Here is a 17,685-nt window from a genome sequence, read left to right as displayed (position 1 = left end):
GTTAACTTGCTGTGGGACAGAGAAGGCTTCATAGAAAGTCCCGCCTCTTCTTTCTTGGACTTGGGGTTCCTGAGATGACGCTTGCTTTCATCTTCGTTTCTTCTGCCTTCTGGGGGCACTCACCCCCAGGTCTGAACCACACTTAGTGCTTGTAGAAACGTGTGTTCAGAGGGCTCTCTCCACCCTCCCAACATAGAAACTCAACTTCAACTTGACCAGGAATCGGATGAGTGCACGCTGCAGTAAACATCCCAGCACCTGGCACCACACCACATGGTGCTCTAGGAGACAAAACACCAGCTGCAGGTGCTCCATGGCAAAGGCCTTCTCTCTGGCCAATGGAAGAGGAGTGCTGGGGCCCCCTGGAGAGGAATCATTGGTTAAATTCTGGGGATGGGGTTGCTATATCTATGTGCTTATGTGGGTAGGCTGGCAGATGTCAGAGCTAGAGCAATTATTCTGGAAAAAAAAAAAAATAGGATTGGGGAAAAGCCTGGTCCTCTTTCCTCTGTAACCCTGACTTTTTATCCTTTTTCCTCCCAAGCCCCCAAATTATATAACTTCACTACAAGTTTTCACAGTCTATATTTCATTCACTCCTGATGCCACCACCACGTGGTCAGTACCAGGGCCCATGACCTATAGAGGAGGAAGCATGCTGGCCAGAGCTACACAGCTAGTATTAAAATATAGGGGATACAGGGCTTGGGCAGTGCCCCTGACTCCAAGTCAAGTTCTCTTCACCTTGTACCCTCAGTAGCTTCTCCTTTCTAAGCAGAGCCTAGCTCCCCATTAGGCTAGGGCAGTATGATGGTATCTTTGGAGCATCAACGTTCAGGAACTTTATGTAAGACTCTGGCAGAACCAGCAAGTCATTCTAAATGTCCTGCTCCCCCCTCTTCCCACTACAGACCAGGTTGGCCACCACTTCTCTGCTCCTTAATGTCCATACTCTTGCCTTTCTAAGAAAAAGCTGCTCTTTCCCTGCTGTCCGTGTGGCTGAAGACTGGTGCTTGTGAGATGTCTAGGACAAGGGCTAGCTGCAGTGTTTCTTGGCATCCTCTTATTATTAACCACTTCTGCTACTATACCCAGTAGGGTTGGAAGGCGTGGAGGCACAGGCTCTAGGGATAACTCTCAGATTTATACTCCTAAAACTGGCTTTTCAAGAGAAAGGCTACTTCTGCCCTGTCAACATCAGAAGGTCACTTGCTGAGGCCACAGGGTCAAGAGACTGCCACCATCACTGCTGTGCTTGTTTCTCAGCACCTGTGAAGCTGGGGACCAGTGCAATGCTGTGTGGCAATAAGGAAGTCACTGCCCACCCTAACTGCTCCTAACTCCAGTGTCTATGACCTTGCCAGGCAGCAGAAAACATCAAAGCAGCAGGAAGATAGTCTCCAGCTCACTTCCTCCTTCCAGCTCTCTCTAGTTCACCTAATTGGCAGAATATAATTCACATCTAGACCCCTCACTACAAGGGAGACTGAGAAATGTGTTATAAAATTTTTAAAAGTTTTTAAAATTTTAAAAATATGTTCCGAAATTATAAGGCACTGCCTTGCAACAAGGACTTCAAGATGGATGCTGAGTATCAATCCACTCTACAATAGGTGGGGAGAAAAAATATTGAATACTTAAAATATTCCAAAGAGATTTTCTAATAGTATTATTTAAGGAAATTAGAAAACATCTTACATCTCTTAAGATTATAAGCATTGTTCACATTTGCCAAGAATTCTCTTATCCAAAAGATGATATCCTTCTACCAATTCCACCATTGCAAAATTCAGAGTTCTTCATTCATTAGGAGATATTACATATTCGGATATATTTGTGTATGTGCGTGATATCTATATGCATGTATATGCATATATATATATACATACATACACACATATATTATCTCCTAAAACTATTCCAGACATCTTTTTACTTTTTAAATTTTGTAAGTGATGAGTATTATTTAGTCTGAAAAAGAGAAAGTATTTTACTTCTAACCTTACAGTTATCATCTTATTCATTTTGTGTGCATATTTTACATATTTTGAATGTAATATTTACAGAATTATTTGTTTTTTAACATATCATATCTTGTTATATAATAGCATAATTTTTAATGGGTACATAATGCCATACTTATTTAATAATTTCCCTCTAGTTAAACATTTAGGTTGTTTCCAGTTATTCACTACTATAATGATTTTTTAAAATACTAAGGCCTTTATTATTTTTAAAAAGGTAGATTACATAAATGGTACACAGAAAATGTAAGGATTATCATATGCCCCGCTCCCCACACCTACCACACTCTCCCACATAAACAACGTACCTCATTAGTATGGCACATTCATTGCAATAATGCTTTGAGGAAGAGCTTTATACATATTCAAGCTTTTATGGCACTTTCCCAGAAGTGGCACAATGTACTACTTAAAGGGCATAAACTTTTGAATGAGTATCAACAACTTTTCATTAAAGCTGTTCTTAAAAACCAACTTTCAGCTTTTACAACAGGGACCTTTTCCTCCAGCAATCAGGAAGCAAAGTGCTTGTCTCCTGCTAAGGGCACCTACCACTCCTCTACCACTCATCTTGAGAGCCACTACTGGCAGCTCCCTAAGTGGGGAAATGGAGCCCTAGGCCTGAAGGCCTCTATTGTAAATGCCCAGGTCACTGTAGCTCAAATCCCTAAGGGCTGCCTTGAGGTCAGAGTGAGGGTCAAAGGTATCTTCTGAGCCTCCTCTGCCCTTTCATATTTCAAGTTCCAGCTTTTCTGATCAGAAGCCTCCTGGAGCGGTGGAAGCTGGTCTTGCAGGGTCAAGTCTTAAACCCTGGAACAGACATGTTGAGATGGCAGTTCCCATCTTTTCACTGAGACTTCCATCTCCATATTAACTACACAGGTCACTCCTCTACTTTCTGATTCCTTCTTCCTCCCTTAAATGGAGAAAGACAGTATTATTTAAGTAAAATAAAGCAGCCTGGTAATTTACAATTTAAGAAGTCACTTAGGTGACTTCAAGTCTAGGAGACCCAGTACTGTAAGATTTTATTCTCAACCACCTCCAAATCTTGCTGTGAGACCAGGCCTCTAAAAATCATCCAACCCTACCTTTAGGGTCACTGGGGGTGACTTCACATAAGGGCTCCATCCTGGTTCTACTTTAGTGTCTTGGTCTGTCCAGGTTAGGGTGGATTTAGCCTCTTTGTGAAAGCAAGAGGAGTAACAAACGTAACCCTAAGTGTTTTCAGTGAAATATATTTCAAATAAATGGATGTTCTCTCCTACACAGGGCCTAGACTTTTAACTTTGCCCCTGGGCGGCATTGGCCCTCGGGCTGCACCAAAGAAGGTGCTCAAGTGATATCTTGCAGGGAGGCCTCAATTCTAGAACTCCACTCCACCAGCCCCCACCTCAACCACCATAACCGCTCCATAACTGACATGACAGCCACTTCCCTCCCTTCAGGCCTTAGGAATGCCAGCGCTTGCTGAGCAGTACTATTTGCAAAACCACTAGCTCTGGGGGCGGATTTTCCACGCCGCTTTTCCTGACCTCCCTCCAGCTCTAGGCATGTCCCCCAGAGGGCCCGGCCGACTCTCCCCAATTATGGCTACCCTGCCCCTTGCCGGGCAGCACCACCCTGAAGATAGTACAACTTCCCGGGACACCCCAACGTCTCCTCTCGCCCCCATCCGGTTGCTTGGATATTTGCACTGGACAGCTGACGTCACACAGGGAGGTGGGTCCCCGCTGTCTGCACACCAATGGCGCGGCCGCGGTTGGCCTCTTCTTTTCCAGTGATTGGTGTCTCCCGCCCCTCTGCTCCACCCCACCCCGCCATGGCGTCAGGCGCCACAGCACCGGGGAGGTGGTTCCCACTTTAAGAAGTGAAGTTTTTCACCCCCTCCCCCTCCCTGCCCACCTCCTGCAGCCTCCGGTTCCCCGCGGGGCTGGCGGATGGAGCTACGCCGCGGCGGCGTAGGGAGCCAGGCCGTGGGGCGGGGAATGGATGGGGACGCTCGAGATGGCGGCGGCGGCTGCAAGGACGCCGGGTCGGAGGACTATGAGAACCTGCCGACCAGCGCCTCCTTATCCACCCACATGACAGCGGGAGCGATGGCCGGGATCCTGGAGCACTCGGTCATGTACCCGGTAGACTCCGTGAAGGTGAGGCGCGAGGAGACTCAGGCGAGACGGCGCGAGCAAGCGCGAGGGAAAAGCGCGCGCGCGCGTCAACCCGCGTACCCCGGCGCGGGGCACGGCGGCGAGAGCACGCTGTCCACGGGGCTGTGCGGCGCCCTCCCGGGGGCGGGGCGGGGGGCTCTGCGGGAGCGGGCGCGCGCCTTTCGCCGCGCGCTCGGGCAGTAGGGGCGCCAGCTCCCTCCGCTGGCCCGGCTCCGGCCGGTGGCGGCAGCTGCAGCCGGAGAGGAGGCTGGGCGGGCGCCCCTGGCTTCGGTCGCCGGGGCGGGGATCCCGCGGGAGGGCACGGCGAGCTTTGTGCAGTTTCACCATCCTGCCTGCGCGGGTTTGGGGCCCGGGGACCCCGCGACTCCTGTGGGCGCGCTCTGTACCTGAGTTGCGGCGAGAGGCAGCCGCAGGCCTGTGTGGGGTGGCAGAGGCTGCCCACACGTGCGGCGTTTCCGAGGGCTCTCGGGAAAGGGAAGCGGTAACCGCGCTGGCTGGAGAAACGTGGCCCCAGCCGGCCACGCGCCCTCGAGCCCTGGTGGTTCGTTTCTGCTCACGGGTGGTTTTTGACGGGGGGTGGGGGGTAGGGGAGAGGGATGGGGGTGGTAGGATCCTCCAGGCTCTTGGCCGCGCTGTCGGGGGTACAGGTTAAGCTACGCCTTCTATGCAGTTCCCTTTGCTCAAGGTTGCTGCACCTCAGCGGAGTATGGGCAGCAGAGGAGCTGGGAGGCTGTGAGACTTGCGGTGACATTGGTCTTCTCATTTTGCTTGCGGGGAGGCGACAGGGAGGGAGAGCTTGTGCTTCACAGCCCTTAATACGGGTTGAATAGTAGGTAGTCGGTTTGTCCGATGAAACGTTTCGGGTCACACACACACACACACGGCGGTAGTTTTAAATACAGTTCTGTGAGGAGGCAGCCTTCGCAGGCCAATTTTCCCTGTTAGACTCGGAGCTTCCCTCTATCGGCTTGTTCAGAGACTGAATGGGCAAAGAGTAGTGCAGGAAGTAATGCTAAGCCTTGACTGTTGCACATTGCACTTTCATAGGCATAGCTCTTCTAAGTCACACTGCGGGGGGAGTTAGATGAAGAAATAGGTACAGAGGTGGGCTGATGAACTTCTCTATCCTCATACTCCAGCTCAAGTGTGCTGTGGGGAAGTTGTGGGGGAAGGGTTCTGCAAGTCGAGGCTCACAGAACCCCTCACCCCCTCAGGAGCTGTATGTAACGGCTGAGGCTGGCCCCAAGTGAGCAGGCAGGAAGGCTTGAATTTCTAACTCGGAGGGTTTTCCCGGCTCTGGGCAGCCCTCCCAGAGCTGGCAGTCGATGGCTGGGCAGGTACAAGTCTAGTGGGAAAATGAATGACCATTCCCAGTAAGGTAAGGCCTGAGTCTTTCCTTGTGCTACTGTGCCTGAGCCATGACCCTTTCCATCCCTCTAATGTTCCACAGGGAAATTAGAGGAATTGTCCTTGCCTGCCAGGGTTACCAAGGGGATGGAGGAGATCTTGTCTCTTAAGTTTTTAAAGCTCCTCCTGGAAAGACCTTGGACAGATGCCAGGTGGCATTTGTATAGGAAAGAATCCTTCAAATGTAATACAATTCCTCATATTTGAAGCTCTTGTCTCATGTCCTGTGGCCAGAGTCTGGGGACAGCTGGGAGCAGGTTCCAGACCCGCTGGTGTGGTGGAGTCAAAAGTTCCATCAAGGAACTTCCTGCCTCTGAAGCCCTTGGCCTCTTTGCCATGAGTCTGGTTCAGAGCATCATTTTCGATTACTTTCAGGATTAAAAAATGATTAGTCATGCCTTTTGAGTTCCCTTTAATACTCTAAAGAAGCATTTGTCTCACATGTTTAAATTGTTACCTGTGTTTAATTCCCTCCCTGTCCCGTAGACACTGGTGTGTTGTGATCCACACGTCACCTGTGTACTTAGTATACTTTCTATAGCAGCTTTCAGCTCTGTGCTGATTAACATGGTGTGTGGCAGCAGGAGCTGGTCTGGGTGTCCTAAGCAAGTCACTTAGCTTTTGAGACTGGACTAAATTGAAGGCTTTGGTTAGCTAATCAATAAGGTCTTCTAGGTTCTGGAATTTTAATCCTGATCCCAAATAAGAGCTTTTAGGGGTTCTTCTGGACTTCAGCATGCAAGTTTGGTTTTACAGCACCTTTCATTTTTTTCCCTATAACTTTACTGGAAGGATATCAAAGATTATTTTCATTTCTCAGCTGAGGCAGAAGGCACAGAGCGAGTTAAGTGGTGTGACCCCAGATTGCAGGCAGGCTTCAGCAGAGTGCCAAGGTCTGCCAATAGCAGCAAAGTTGTCTGTGCCCAGCAGGAGACATCAGGGACACATCCATGCTTCAGTCATGGAAATACTTTGCTTTGGGATCCCCTGCCTGGGTTTCCCCTTTCTTTTAAATATTTTGGATGATGGAGATGGTGAGTAATTGAGTTAGGAGACCTGGGTTTGATTTTAAGCCCTGCCCCTAGTTTGCTTCATGCGTTTGGTACTTTCTGTTTCTTAGTTTTACCTCTCCTAAAATTCCTAAAATTGGGCTGCAGGCCAGTTAAGTATTTCTCAACATTTTTAACCCGTATTCCACGCCCCCCCCTTTTTTTTTTTGAGGTAGGCATCCTTTTTATTTGCATCTGAGGAACTCCAGGGTTGTCTTGGACGTGGGCAGCCCATGGTGGGTTTTTGCACAACTTGCCATAATCTGACATTGGGGCTGCTGAAATGGTCCAGCCAGGGGGTTGTGAGGAGGGGAGGGGATGGCAGCAGCATCCCCCCATGTCCCCTCCCCTTTTTCTCATTAGAGAAGTTGTGGGTTTACATAAAACACATAGTCCTGTGTCCCCTTTTGATTAACAACATCAGCAACAAAAACAGACCATCCATTGTACTCTTTTGTATTACTCTTACATGGGAAGCAGGTGCTCAATCACTGAGCTACATCTGCTCCCCAGTGAGAGTTGGTTTTTTCATTTGTTTTTGTTTTTAGGAGGTCCTGGGGATTGAACCTGTGACAGCATACATACGTGGGAAGCAGAGGCTTAAACACTTGAGCTACAGCTGCTCCCCTATTACGTGGATTTTGAAAGGCACACATATTGAACTTTGATCTTGTAATATTAAGTGAGAGTGTTGAGTCTGCCTGCTTTTTCCTGTTTTGCTCTCCTAGACAGTTAGGACAGTAGAGCACTTTCAACACTGAGCCTGGCAAGTTGCCTGGTTTTGTAGTCAGTCATAAGTACAGAAAAGCAGCCTTGCAAATGCTTAAAATTTTCTTATTAAATAAGCTCTTTCAAATCAGACATCAAGTTCTTCCCCCATGTGAACTTGATGTCTGATTTTCAAACTGTGGACCATGATCCATTAGTGGAATTGGCATTTTTAAAAGACAGCTTAGTGAGAGGGCAAAATTTGTGATGGCGTGACCTGCAATACAGAGAGGTGTTAGTTTAGAAACTTCTGCTTAGGGTTTGTATGTGTGTGTGTTCTGTGGGTCGCAGTGTAAAATGTGCTTCCTACTGGGGGTTATAGTCAAGAAAGTAGGTGAAATGCCAATCCCAGTGATTATTAAATAGTTATTTGGAAGACCTCTGGCAACTTTGCTGCCCTGTCCTGGGTCTCTGTCTTTCACTTAGCCCCACCATGCTCATTAATCCACACAGGGCCAGGCTCCTGGGACCTTTAGCCGCTGTTTGGAGCCCGCAGTGGTAGTGCCAGTGTGGAGCCCCTCAGCGTGTACCAAGGGAGTAAGCGTGACGTCTCCGCAGGGCTTCCCCCCCGCCCCCCCTCGTGGTAGACAGGACTTGCTCCTTTGCAGCTGGGGCTTTGCAGCAGGTTTTCCACGCATCCCTTCTTGGCGCTTGCTCCAAAGTGGCGTGGTGGTAGCCTAGACCAACACTTGGATGATTGTGAGAACCCCTGGTTGGGAGTGTTGGAGAGTGTGGGGAGAATGCCAGGTGGGTGGAGGAGGAAATTCCAACCAGATTAGGCACACCACTTGTAGCCCATGCTGAGTCCTGCTGTGGCGAAAGCAGAGGCAAAAGGAAACAGGAAAGATTTGAAGTGGGGGAACTTCGGCTGACCCTTCGACAGCCCTTTTCTTTTGCTTTGCATGTCCGGGAAGCCCTGTCCTTTAACTCTGCTGAGATATACCCTTCTTCCCTGCCCAGTTCAGAAGGAATGAGGGAACCAGGGAGAGCCAAGCATTTTGAGGCTTAGTGCTCTGTCCAGGAGTGGGTGAGTGCTAAGCAAGTTAGAATCCTCTAGTTGACTTATGTTGCCCTGCTGAGGCCAGGCAGGTGGGCCAGGACAGCTCTGCATTCTGTAACTCTGAAATTTTCTCCTCTGGGTCTCAGCGATGCAGGTGGACTCAAGGAAGGTTGCTGGGAGTTGGTGGTGGTGATGGTGAAGATGGCTGCCAGAGGCCTCTGTCAGTGCTTTCGAAAGTCCTTCGGCATTTGAAACAAAGTACAGCAGATGCCATTCGGCTTTGGAAGGGCATGAAATTCTAAATTATTCTAGTTCCTGGAACAAAATTATAATGAATTTTCTGTCTCCTGTCTCCTTCAAATCCCTCCTCTTCTCCCTCCTTTTTTTAAAAAATCCTTTTTCAAAAAAGTAAGGTTTATTTTCCTTTTTTAAAAGATAAATTTAGGGGGGCATGGAGTAAAAAAAAGTAGGGGGTGGTGTTTTGAACTTGGGTCCTATCCCTGGTTCATGAACCCCCAGGCTGCATGCCATCCCATAACGGTGAGCTGCACTGTTCAAGCCTGATGCCTGAATCCCAGATTCAGCATTTGGTCCCCCACATATTCACTTCCCTGTCTGTCCCCGGACTCCCCTGCTCTGGAATTGGAGGGGGGTGGACAGGGGCAGTGGGGGGAATATAGCTCTGAAGACTATAGTGAGAAGTGAAGACAGCCACAGCTTTTTAATAGGGAGAAGCATTGGGGTTTAATGGAGGGGGGGGGCGGAGAGTTTGAATTGGCTGCATTGCTTATACCACCAAGGGCTATGTATATGTTGGGTGGGGGGTGTTGACAATATGAGTGTCACCTGGAAAGGAGAGTCCAGCTTAGTGGGGTGTGTTTCCCACTACCTTGTCCTGGTCCTGTGGGCACGCTTTAGCCACCTGTGACCATCTCATTCATGAGGGCTTTTGTCCCACCTGCTCTTCGGAGCAGTGGCCAGGCTCAAGGCTCTAATCTTACCTTCCCTTTTTTACAGACTTGGGTCCCTGATCCCTCTTTCCTACTTCAGGAGGGTTACTTTTTCCTGACTTTCCTACTTCAGGAGGATTACTTTTCGCTGACTTATGGACTGACTCGCTAGACTGATGCCTTTGCCAGCCTCTCTCACAACCCAGAAACTCCTAGTTCTTTTCCCATCATCCCAAGTACTCAGCTTTTCCTTCTAAGAGTTTTTGTTTGTTTTTAATCTTATGGCCCTATCTGTGCTGTCCGCAGTCAGGATGTCTGCTGGACCACGCAAGGCAGTGTTAGAGGAGTGGGCCTTAGGTGAGCTCTGCCTTCCGCCAAGTCTGCCCTTTTCCTTCCCTACCTCCACCTTATGTGTCCATACTGACATTTTTTATAGGAGGAATATATCCAGTCACTTTCTCTTGGTAAACCTTCCCTAGAGCTCCTATAGAACTGGGACTTTTCACCGTCAGAGAAATATCTTGGGAGATTCACCTTCCTGTCGTTGACTTACTGGTTGGATGCTTTTGAGCAGGACACTTAACCCTTCTGAGTTTTATGCCCTTATCTGTAAAATGGGGTAATTTTTTTCTTGGTTTCTTCTTATCCAACTTTCCATTGCTTCCTACTTTGTATATTTTTCCTCTGGGGAAGTTCCTTCTTAACAAGCTTCCCTACATCCACCTCTTCACTGTTCCTGTCACCTTCCTGTTCTGGTTGGAATCTAGCTCTTCTCCTGGGGACATCACTGCTCTGAAGCCTCTCAAGTAAAGATGGTTTCCATCAGATCAAACCTAAGAACGTGTGGAGTGCTGTTACTACTGTTACTACTGCTGGTCCACCGTCTCATAAACCGCTCCTTCTCTGCTGAGGCACTGTCACCATGTGTCCCAGCCTCATTTCTTCTTTTATCTGTCACCTTCCCACCTCAGAATCTACCCTGACCTACTCTGAGAGGCAGGGTGCATAATGCTTTGGTGCCTGGACTCTTGAGCCAGCCTGCAGGGACTGGGTCCCATTCCTGTTAAGAGTTTCTTAACCTCTCTGTGCCTCATCTGTAAAATGGGTGGAAATGGTGCTAATCCCTCTGAGTGGTGGTGAGGATTAAGTCCTCTGAGCACTTAGACATTTCTGTGTCATCATCATCATCATCATAGTTGTCACTTTCCTGCCCTTACTGAGAACCTTGGCGTCTGGCTCACAGTCATCACCTGAGAACACCCCATCTCAGTCTTAATCCAGCTAACGTCCAGATCACTCCATTCTCCACACCCTGTGGGTCAAAGGCCTTTACCTCCACTAGGCCTTTTCATAACCCAGAACTTTCCCACCCCTAAAATCTTCAGTTCCGAACCCTCAAAGCCTGGACATGACTTCCTCACAGTCACACTCTGCGAGCTCTCCAGCTACTTCTTCCACCTATCCTTCAGCCCATTCCTATCTTCCTTATCTGGTTTGGACCCCATGGTCCATCACCTTTACCTATTTTCAGTGCCTCAGTGTCTCTGCCTTTGGTTTTTGCAGCACCAGCCTGCCTAACGCTGATCCTGGGTAATCTGTCCATTGCACAGCTGAGCCTTTCTGGAGAAAACCACACATCAGTTCAGTGGGTGCCCCTCTGTGCTCGTGCTCTGACCTCACCTGGGCCCACAGCTCAACTGCCTTGGCCTGCCCTATTTTCATGGTCAGTTTGCGTCCATTCTCCACAGCAGCTACTTCTGACCACCCTCTTTCTCCTCAAACCTTCCATCCCATGTTTTATTTTTCAGTCTTAGCCTGGCATCTTGCATTCTAGTTCATAGGAAAACTAGGATTCCAGCTGAACTCCTTCATTTTGCTGTCACTGCCCCTCCAAACTCACTTGACTTCAGTCCCCCTCCCCGCCTCTCATAAGGTAAGAGGTGTCCTTTGTTCTCCTAAGATGAGTTACCCTCTGGGGCTCTGAATCACCAGGGTAGGCAAGGGTGAAGTTTATGAACCACCCAGACAAACCTGGATTTGAATCCTGGCTCTCTGCACCTTGGCGTATTACTTGACCTCTCTCAACCCATGTTCTTTCTCTGCAAAGTGGGAGCATTATTTACAACACCACACTCTTGTGAGTTGAATTGCATAGCCCCCAAAAGATGTTGAAAGTCTCGACTCTTGGTGTCTGAATGTTACTTCATTTGGAAATAGGGTCTTTGCAGATGTAATCAAGTGGAGATGAGCTTATACCGTATTAGGGTGGGCCCTCCATTCAAGCATTTATAAGAAGATAAATACAAGACACACGGATACAGAGTGGAGAAAGCCACATGACGAAGAGGCACACGGTGGTGTGATGCAGCCCCAGGCAAGAATGCCAAGGGCTGTCAGCAACCACTGGAACCTGGAAGAGGCAGTGGAGGAGCCTCGGTAGCAACACCCTGATTTCGAACTTCCAGCATCCAGAACTATGAAAGAATAAATTTCGGTTTTTTAAGAGTCCTAGGAAACCAACACATCTCCCGTCTGGGGTTGACAGAAGAATTAAATGAAGTGATGGATGATAACTCTTGCCGCAGTGCTGGCACATACATTCTCAGTAAATGGTAATGGTAGGACTTATTTTAGTCATCATCCTCTTGAGTAATCCACTTCTGGTATCTTTTGCCTTCCTCTCTCCCTTGGCTTAAACTTAAAAGCATGTATACAAGTCCAAGACGGTCCCATCGTAAATAAACAAACCCCACTCGTCTCACCTTGACCTTATGTGCTTTTTCCTACAGTAAACAGACAGACTTGCTTTCTTTTCCCCTTCCCTGCCTTAAAATAACATGTTAAGAAAGAATTGTTGACATTTGGCCACTACTTCCTTACTTCGTCATCCCACGGCAGTCTGGCTGCCGTCCCTGCGACTCCACTGAAGCGTCACTGAGGCTGCTAAAGATGTTGCTGCGAGCTCAGCCTCGTGTTCCTGGCCCCTGCTGCCCTTGACCCTGCGTGGAGCTCGACCCTCAACCCCCGTGACCCTACGTCTTGGTTTCCCTCTTGGGGTCTGGCTACTCCTCAGCCCCCTCTCAGGCTCCTGGTGTCCCTGAGATGCTGGTCCTCCTCAGGGTTCTGCCCTCCACTCTCTTTTCTTCCCGCAGGACTCATGGCTCCATTTCCACCTCTGCCCTGGCAACTCCCAGATCTCTTTGCTGCAGGCTCTTGGGAGCTGAATATCCAATTGCTCTGCAGACGTGTCCACTTGGCTGCCTCCAGGCTCTTCCAGCTCAGCATGTCGAGAATGGACATCCTGACCTTCTCCTCTGACTTGCCCTTCTGCTTAGGTTTCTCCCTCAGAGACTTGCTTATCATCTTCAGCTTCTCTCCCTTCTCCCCTTCCCCTCATATGCCTCCCAAGAACTATTTTTGTGTCTCTCAACACCTTTTGAATTCTCTCTCTCCCCACTGCAACTCACTTCTTCAGGGAACTTGGATATCTTTTCATTGAGGACTTCCCTGACCACAAGAGTTAAAATTCAGTACTCCCCTCTAACCCCACCCCACACTCTCCTTTTCCCATCCCTGCTTTATTTTTCTCCACAGCTTTTGTTGCCTTCCAACGTACAGGTTGGTGACACAGTGTTGATCATCTGTCTCCTCCATTAGAATGTGAGCTCTCTAAGGGCAGGATTTTTTTTTCCTACTCTTTTTTCTCAGAGCCTGCAGAGGGGACCGAGGAGCAGCCCCATCTTTCTCTAAGTCAGATCTAGAGGCTGAGACTGTTCCAAGTTTCCTCTGACTTGTCCACCAGGGTGTGTGACACATAAAGGTATTTGGTGAATATTTGTTGAATGAATAAAGCCGTGGTTATTTTAAAGAGCTGCAAGGAAGAATGCTTTCCTAGCTGCAATTAAGTCAATTCTAGGTGTTTGTTTTGTCTTGTCTTGTTTTAATCCATAGCATGTCTTGGCCATTTTGTCCTTTTTTCTTTTTTTGCTTGCAGTAGAACCCAGCTGATTATTCATTTGACCATTTACTTCATTCCACAACTCCCAAATGCCCCTCTGTGCCAGGGACAGTGCTGGACACTGGGCTGCAAAAATAAGAATTCATGGCCCCTGTCCCCAGGGCATGCTCCCTATATTTAGACCATGAGCTCATGTGACAGGACTGGTTTCCTTTGAAGAGAAGAGTCTCCTGTCTTGTTATTTACTTTCAAATGGTATAAAGGAAGAGGTCTGGGCTCTCTGGACTGGGGATGCCTGAGCTGCCATCCTCTTGAAGCCCTGCAGTCTGCTGGGGAGCGAGGTCCCGGGTTTCTTTGTAGGGCACTCTGGAAATGGCTGCTTCGCCGTAGGAGACTGTGGTCCTCAACCGTGTCACCCCCATCTTCCTCACTCTGCGGTTTGTTACGCTGGACGCTGAAGTTGGCTAAGAGAAGGTGCCTTTGAAACCATCCCCCACCCTACTAGTAATCCCAGACAGTCCGGAAGGGCCGTTGTTTGGTCACCAAGCGGTGTTATGGTTTCACATTCATGCTTTCCTCTCTGAAGAGAAAACAAAGTGTTGAAATAGGGAGAAATCCCAGCAGCAGCTTGATTGAAGCAAGAGTTGCACAACAGGTTTACAGAATCCCTGGCAGTCGTGGGCCAGGCTGCAACTTAGCGGAACTAAGGGGACTTCCTTTGGGGCCACCGAACCTCTGGATCCATTGGACATATGCAGCAGAGGGACCTCGAAAGCTCTGGTGCCCTCAGGTCTGGCGCCACGCAGTCTATGGAGCCTGCTGCTGCCGAATGCACTGGCCTGTTCTTTCCTATGTCCGGGCCCTGGCATTGGTTGTACATTTAAGATGCTGCTGTGGGTGGGGCCTCAGGGGAGGCGCTGTGAGTATGTCAGGCTTATGCTGGCATTGGGGCTTCTAGAAAGGGCACTGAACCCAGGGTTCAGATCCCATGAATTTATGTCCTGTTCTGGCCATTAACGAACTTTGAAAACTTGGGCATGTCCTTTCTCTGGGATGATGTCTTCTCATGAACCTAGATCTGTCATCTGCTTTACATGCTTGGCAGGGCTGTTGAGAAGTTCAGCTGGGATCAGGTTTGGGAATGGCTTTGTTCATCCTTTATATGCTGAGCTCATGACCAATTGTATTGGAGGCAGTATGCTTAGAGAGTAGAACTGTTAAAGTTAGCAGCGTCTCCGGGACCAGCTGCCTGCTGCGGTGTCTGGTCGAGTTACTGAAGCTTAGTTGTCATCTGTAAAACAGGGATCACAGTAGTAACTACCTCTGAGTGTTTTTATGAGAATTAATTGAGCTGATGCACCTACAGTGTTAAAAAGGGTGCCTGGCACATGGTAAGCACTCACCTACAAAAGGACAGCAGTGTGCCCCAAGCCTGCTGGGCCTGTGCAGGTCTCTGTGGGGTTTTACGTTTGTATGCTCACTTCTTTTTAAAGAGTCTATCCCTTCTAGTGCCACATAGAAGAGTCTAGAGACGTGGGGAGGAGGGATTCCCGGACCTGGAATGTGGCTGATTGTCCTGGCATATGTCTGTTTTTGCTGATCCTTGGGATTTCCCCCTTGGCCTTCCCTTCCTTTATTTGCCTTGTTTGCTCACATCTGCTGACATGTAACAGAGTGAGGAGGAGGAGGTAGGCCTCAGATGCCTTTGTTTTGGGGTCCTTCGGCCCTTCCTTCCTCATGGTGCCCATGCCAAGGGTTTTGCTGGTGCTCTGCCATGCCCCAGGCCTGGCTTTGGGAATAGAGGGCAGTGGGTGGATGCTGGCAGCGGGCAGGAAGCTTGCCAGCCAGGCTTGCTGGAAAGCTGAGCACAGTGGGCAAAGCCCAAAGTGTCTTCTCGGCACTGCCTCTGACTCACAGCGTTCAAGGTGCCTCCGCTCTCCCCGGTGTCCCAGGACTGGCGAAAGCCGTGGTTGGAGGAGGTGGGTAGTCCACCCATGAGCAGGTGCAAGAGGTCAGTCTGGAGAGGTAGAGAAGCCTCTTAAAAGGAAAGAAGATGCAGTTGTGTGTATTTATGAGGGTGGAAAGGGTTTGAGCGCAGGGTGTGTCTTTAACTGAAGAGCCAAAAGAGTTGCTTTCCTTAGTCACCCATCTCTGTGAGTTGTTTGCCAAGTGCTGGCCTGATTCGTGGTAAGGGCTCTCCCTAGGAAGAGTTGAAAGGCATTTACAAGCATGTCAACTCACCCCTGGACTTCATTAAATGACCACTTTAAGGGTGGGGGTGTATCAGGCACGACCCTCTGTGCTGGATGCTGGGAGGCAGAGCCTGGACACACCTGAAGTCCCTCCTCCCAGAGCTCCCCATCTAGCAGGGAGGTCTAGCAGGGAGGTCGGTGTATTCCTTATAGGATTGGGTCATTCCCATAATGGTGACAGGCAGGCCCTCAGGGTGTCAGACCCTGAAGGTCAAGAGTGAGAGCATCCGTCGGGGGAAGTAATACCTCAGTATCTCATTTCTAGCCCGGAAAATGTGAAAGTTAGAACAAAGCTGAACCCGAGATTCTTTCTGTCCCTGAAAAATGTCACAGTGAGGCCCACGGGTGCCTGGCAATCTTCACGTCACCAGGCTGGACTTCCAGGCCGGACCTGAGGCTGTTGCTCCTCTTCTCCTCTGGGTTCTGAAGTGCTCATTCCAGCTCTGCCACCAAGCAGCTTCCTCAAGGCTTTCCGGGAAGCCCCGCTTCCTCCCTGGGTGGAAACTTTGCCTGCTGAGCCCAAAGACCAGAGGAGGGTGGTAACTAAAGGAGGAAGGGAGGAAAATAGTGATATCAGAGGCATTTCTGTTCCCAGTTGGTTCACAATTAATGGGTGGTGGTAGTGGCAAATATCAGCAGGAACAGAGGCCAGATAAAAGGCTAAAAATTAAATGTAGTCAAGTGATATGCGGAGGTTTAGGGTTTGCCTGAGTGACCTTTACTGGCCCCTTGTCATCAGGTCACAATTTGTAAGGCCAAGAGAGTGAGGCCCAGCAGAGTGGGTTGGTGGTCCGTGTAGCAAACAACTGTGCTTTGAGAAGGATGGGAATTACCTGGAGCCAAAAGTACTGGGACCTCTTCTTGACATTCTAGAGCAGAGATTCTTATGCTTTTTTGTTCCACTGTCCCTTTTGCCAGTCAGATGAAAACCACGGACCCCTTCTCAGAATGTGATGGCATGTAGTTTTACGACACTCAACTTGTGGTGGGTCTAACAACTACCATACTTTGAAGTATGAATGAATGTAAGTGATTTTTTTGAGATATGCAAGAACTGTAATGTGATAGAAAATCAATACTGTTGTAATTTATTGCATACATTCATAAGTGAAGGAAATGCTAGATTTCAGTTAGAGGTCAGAGAAAATAATAAGTTGATTTTTTTCAATTCAAGCTCATAGGCCCCTGAAATCTTTCCATGGACCCTTGGGTGTCTGTGGACTCCCGGTTAAGAACCCCTGCTCTAGAGTCACCTGAATGCATGTATCATTTCTTGTCTCTTTTTTATGATAAATATGTAGCTGATCATTTCCCCCTTTTTTCTTTTAGCCTTTCTGCCTCAAAAGTGGGAACCTCCTATAAAATGCAGATGGTTAGGTAGCAGCTGGGTTTATCTATTTGCCTCCAGCTGATTTCAATAAATGGCCTGAGACTGAGCTCTTGAGGACTTTTCTTCAGGTGTCTCTGTCAAGCTAGGGTTTAGACAGAAGCTTCTGGATCTCACAGCTTCTGGCAAATGAGCCCTATTTCTCCCAGAGGCCAGCCCTGTGACATGTGCATGGACTTACTGGCCCACCACCCCTCTATTTCTGTGTCCATGGATTCCCCCTGCACAGGACGTCTTTGTTACTAAATCCATTTGTTGAGTGTTTTGAAGGAGGAGGTGTGTTGCCCTCTTTAGGAGAATGTGGTGTCAGTGTCCTTAGACAATGCTGAACTGTTTCTAACTCCGAAGAAAAGGGCTGTGTAGAAGCACTCACTTGATCTGGGTGAAGTAGAAGCATGGAAAATGCCCTAGGGAGGAGAGGAGGTTTGTCAGTGAAAGGGTTAAAAATCTAAAGTGTTGGGGACTGAAGATCTCTTTTGATGTTACTATGCTTAAAAATTTTTTTCTTTTCTCGAATCTTGGTTTCCCTACTGAATTAATGTAAATGTATTTAGGCAGGCCAGGAAGGGTAAGTGTTACATCAATGTATGTATTTTGAATATTATTTATATTTAGTCCTTAGACCTTCAAGAATATCAACTTCAGAAATGACTTCTAATAATAAAAAACAATGTAATATCAGTATGCATTGACAAGTTGGAATAATTTTTAGCTACTACTTT

The 17,685-nt window shown here is 48.5% G+C and overlaps 1 protein-coding gene across 1 annotated transcript in view; it reads left to right on the top strand.

Annotated features, from left to right (window-relative positions):
* The first annotated feature begins 3,815 nt into the window (after window positions 1–3,815).
* The window catches only part of SLC25A37 (solute carrier family 25 member 37), a 43,384-nt gene continuing 29,514 nt past the window's right edge, over window positions 3,816–17,685 (top strand). Inside the window, exon 1 of the mRNA XM_004459510.5 lies at window positions 3,816–4,174. Within this exon, the coding sequence (XP_004459567.1) occupies window positions 3,965–4,174 (210 nt within the window). The 5' untranslated portion in view covers window positions 3,816–3,964. The remainder of the gene's footprint in view (window positions 4,175–17,685) is intronic.

The sequence above is a fragment of the Dasypus novemcinctus genome, chromosome 25 (genome assembly GCF_030445035.2).
Source record: "Dasypus novemcinctus isolate mDasNov1 chromosome 25, mDasNov1.1.hap2, whole genome shotgun sequence".
In the NCBI taxonomy this organism is placed as follows: domain Eukaryota; kingdom Metazoa; phylum Chordata; class Mammalia; order Cingulata; family Dasypodidae; genus Dasypus; species Dasypus novemcinctus.
This window is presented reverse-complemented; position numbering and strand designations above follow the sequence as displayed.